Source organism: Octopus sinensis, linkage group LG26 (assembly GCF_006345805.1).
Source record: "Octopus sinensis linkage group LG26, ASM634580v1, whole genome shotgun sequence".
In the NCBI taxonomy this organism is placed as follows: domain Eukaryota; kingdom Metazoa; phylum Mollusca; class Cephalopoda; order Octopoda; family Octopodidae; genus Octopus; species Octopus sinensis.
Window position 1 is genome coordinate 18,933,457 of NC_043022.1, and position 2,500 is coordinate 18,935,956.

The 2,500-nt window shown below is 37.8% G+C and overlaps 1 protein-coding gene across 1 annotated transcript in view; it reads right to left on the bottom strand.

The window, feature by feature from the left end:
- The window catches only part of LOC115224694, a 96,405-nt gene that overhangs the window by 10,543 nt on the left and 83,362 nt on the right, over positions 1-2,500 (bottom strand). Inside the window, exons 31-32 of the mRNA XM_029795551.2 lie at positions 2,175-2,319; positions 1-87 (exon numbers count right to left, since the gene is read on the bottom strand). The exon at positions 1-87 is cut by the window's left edge and continues 56 nt beyond it. Of these exons, the coding sequence (XP_029651411.1) occupies positions 1-87; positions 2,175-2,319 (232 nt within the window). The remainder of the gene's footprint in view (positions 88-2,174; positions 2,320-2,500) is intronic.

Here is a 2,500-nt window from a genome sequence, read left to right on the forward strand (position 1 = left end):
AATTTCAGTTCCACATTCAAAGGTTTCGACAATTTCGCCACAGGGGCAGGTGCCATGTAGAAGGAGGAATTTAGGAACTCTTGGATTCTTAGAAATGAAACAAGAACATTTAATAATAATGATAATGGTGGTGAACAAGGTATGCCACACGTACTATATAGCTGATGTTGTGTGCCCCCTTGACCTACAAAATGGTACAAAATAGCCTGGCTATGGAATATGGAGAAGGGGAAGATAGTGCCAATTATTGTTGGGTCTTTGGAGACTGTATCTGAAGGCATCAAGAAGAACAGAAAGGAAACTGGAATAGAGTGCCCTGTAGAACTGTTACTAAAGGTTTGTCCCCTTGACATGGCCAGGAAAGTATTAGTTGAAAAGAACTGATAGTACGGTTCTGAAAGCTGCAGGTAGCAAGCCTGCTCCTCATGCAGGACTCCAGGAATTCCAGCAAAACCTGAGTTAAAACCAATAATAACAAGGGCACTCAGAGAGTGCAAACCTCTGCCAAGGCAACACCAACGTCCTCTCAACAATTAGCTGGATGTGATTTTTAAAATGAGAATATCTGAAATGAACTCAACTGCTCTCACAAATGAGAATATTAAGAATGAACCCAACCGCTTTCAAAAATTAAGTACAAAAATACAGGAAAAAAATAATTCAGAATCCTTGTCTGGCACCAGATTGATCCCAAAATCTAACCAGTTTGTGCCAGTTACGAGGCCAAACATCCCTGAAAGTTTCATCCAAATCCATCCCGTGGTTCTTGAGATGTCTTGTCCACAGACAAACAAACAAACACAACTGAAAACAATACCTCTGCCTTAGTAAAGGCAGAGGTAATAATAATAATAATAATCCTTTCTACAATAGGCACAAGGCCCGAAATTTTGTGGGATGGGGCTAGTTGGTTGCATCAACCCAGTGCTTAACTGGTACTTATTTCATTAGCCCCAAAAGGATGAAAGACAAAGATGACCTCAGCAGAATTTGAACTCAGAATGTAAAAACAGACGAAATGCTGCTAAGCATTTTGCCTCGCATGCTAATGATTCTGCCATCTCACCACCTTATAATAATAATAATAATAATAATAATAATAATAATAATAAAAATAATAATAAAGATAATAATGATAATAGTAATAATAATAATAATAATAATAAGTGAAGAAACTTTCAAAATACAAAGACCTGGAAATAGAGGTAACTAGAATGTGGAATCTAAAAACAGAAACAATTCCTATCATAATAGGTGCATTAGGCATGATAAAAAAATATTCAGACAAATACATAACAAAAACACCAGGACTTACAAACACATATAACATACAGAAAATTGCACTACTAGGCACTGCACACATCCTCCGCAGAACACTTTCCATACAGTAACCATCAGAGCATCACAACAAATCACAGCACATACCCAAGGCACACAGAGCTGCGCTTGGTAGTGAAGTGAAAGCATGCTATAAAAATAAAACTACTGAATAATAATAATAATAATGGTATAAAAGATGGGCTACAGCAAATATTCTGCTCAATACCACAGATTTGCTTGTCAGTTGTTTGACCGTAACCAGTTGAGCATGTCCCTTAGTGGCTGACGATATGTGCATCGCTGATCACGAGCAGAAGTAGTGGGGGAGTATCATAGCCATGTGTTGAGAGAAATTCTTTGGGGTTTGAATAATTCATCTCTGGAAACATGGGTGGTTCTTTCAACATCCTTAAACAACCCTTATTCAGGGACCTTTTGAGCGGGATGGGCTACTCAATCAGAAGAAAATTCTAACTGGGCTCCACCTGCAAGGTCATGTGCTGTTTATCTTGATATGAGATTACCATGTCGTGCACATATGGTTGTGATGCATGTGCCTGGTGTACCCTTATCAGACAGGTAGTCATGATGGGTATACTGGGCTTCGTATATTTTACCCCAGTGTCACTTTGATGGCATGCACTGCTCTCTCACTCAATAATAATAATAATAATAATAATAATAATAATAATAATAATAATAATAATAATAATAATGATGATTTCTTTTATTGGCTGCAATGGCTCAAAATATGACGGATATTATCAAAGGAGGAGGTAAACAAACAAAAGGTAGGGTTTACATCGATCAATGGGAGACACTGCAACACAAAAGCAACACCTGTCCAAACTCACCTGCCCCTCATGAAACGAGATGTCTGCTTTTTACTGGTCAAAGGATCATTGATGAAGGATTTATAGGAAATGGATGCTGCAGATCCGAAGCCAGACTGTAGGTCCTTCGCTGTTAGTTGACCGGTCATAATTCTACCTTCAATACCTGAGGGAGAAAAGAAGAGGATTAGGATTGACCTGTTTATACATAGATGTATATATATACATATACATACACATATACGCATACCTGTATAGATATACATGCACATATACATAAATACATACAACACACTGCCTAAATACCAATCTCGAGAAATTAGGCTTCTCAAAGCCAGAAAGGAGAA